This window comes from Aplysia californica, unplaced genomic scaffold (genome assembly GCF_000002075.1).
Source record: "Aplysia californica isolate F4 #8 unplaced genomic scaffold, AplCal3.0 scaffold00114, whole genome shotgun sequence".
NCBI classification, from domain to species: Eukaryota; Metazoa; Mollusca; class Gastropoda; order Aplysiida; family Aplysiidae; genus Aplysia; species Aplysia californica.
In genome coordinates, this window is record NW_004797384.1 from 666598 (window position 1) to 668082 (window position 1485).

General features: G+C 36.6%; 1 protein-coding gene across 2 annotated transcripts in view; it reads right to left on the reverse strand.

Moving 5' to 3' along the window:
- Positions 1-1485, reverse strand: part of LOC101863095 (atherin) — a 48162-nt gene that overhangs the window by 6314 nt on the left and 40363 nt on the right. For both annotated transcript variants that reach the window (XM_005095810.3, XM_005095811.3), the window contains exons 5-6: positions 1078-1173; positions 588-630 (exon numbers count right to left, since the gene is read on the reverse strand). In XM_005095810.3, the coding sequence (XP_005095867.1) occupies positions 588-630; positions 1078-1173 (139 nt within the window). The remainder of the gene's footprint in view (positions 1-587; positions 631-1077; positions 1174-1485) is intronic.

Below are 1485 nucleotides of genomic sequence, written 5' to 3' on the forward strand. Positions count from 1 at the left end.
ATTATTATTATTTTTGTTATTATTATTATTATTATTATCAAGTGCATTTGATTGCGAGTAGATTCCTCATCCCATCCTTTAAAAAGAATGCTACTGGTCTCAGAAGACACCACTGGATGTCTCCAGAAGAACTACAGATTCCAAATTCTATATAAACTTGTTTTATTGGACTCAGAGACCAACAGGAGTTGAAAGCACAGTGAAACAGAGGACTAGGATCGTGTAAGCCTACTGTAATCATTAAAAGTAAAGATAAATCATCCTGAACAGGGACGTAAATTTAAAAAATTAGACCCAATCAAGCATCTTATGTCACAAACGTCTACTTTGGGAACATCTTTGAGAAGTGCAGTGAGAGTCCTTGCACAAAATTAAAATCATGAAATTCATTTGATTTAAAAAGGCAGTAACATTCATTAAGGAGTAAATTCCCATTTGGCAACACAACTGATGTAACTATCAGCGATGATGTTTTTTGTTTCAAGTGACAAGGGTACTAGTGGTATTTCCAGAAAGTGAAACTTTTTTGTTTGTCTTCACCAAAACAACAAAAAAAACAAGAAGCTAAACAGAAGAGAAAAACTTACACATGAGGGATTGGAGACTGAGCAGGCGTTGGGGGTGAAGAATCTGAAAAAAAATAAAGTGCCCATCATTAGTATGACTAAGTTGGGGTTTTTTTTCGCTTTTTTTTTTTCAAAGAAGAACAGTAATCTACATGTGGTCACAACAGAACAACCTTTTTTAGAAGCGAATCTCATTCCATGATCTAAGGGGGTCTCATGATCTAGAGGTATGGTGTTCACCTCTCATTCAATTAGGTCCCTGATTCAAAGTCTGGCAGCTAGAAAAATTTCTTTCTCTAAACTTTTCTCCTTTCTTCATCCATTTCCATGTCCACTTTCATATAATATTTCATATAATATGTTAATTTCAGTAGCGCTGCAAGTTGAAGAAACAGCAGTCGACCCTGTCTGAGACCTAGCAGGGGAACGCAAAGAAGAATTTAAAGATACCATGATCTTTCTTGCAGTTTATGGGCTCACAACTTGTGATCTAATACAACAAAAAACATACCTGCACTCGCGTTCAGCCTCAACCCCTGCAGAGCCAAGAAATCCGTCCTCTGAGCCGCAGCATTCTCCAGTTTACACTCCGAGCATTCCCACTTGCCTAACAAACAAAAAAATGCATCAAAATGACAACCTGACTAATGGTATCAATCATAAACAAATGTGAATAAAAATGAAAACTAATACCTGTCCAATTCCATAAGTAGACAAGATGAACCCACTGAATGCAGAAAAAAAGAGGATTCTCATTTCCTGTGTCTGCTACTACAGTGAAACTTGGGGATGGTACAATGAACTTAGTTTCAACGAAAGGAGTAGGATTTCCTGGTTTTTGTTTGGGTTTTTATTTGTTCTTTTTTTGTTTTCGTTTTTGTTTTTGTTTGTTTTGGGGGGTTTTTGGAGGGGGGGTGTT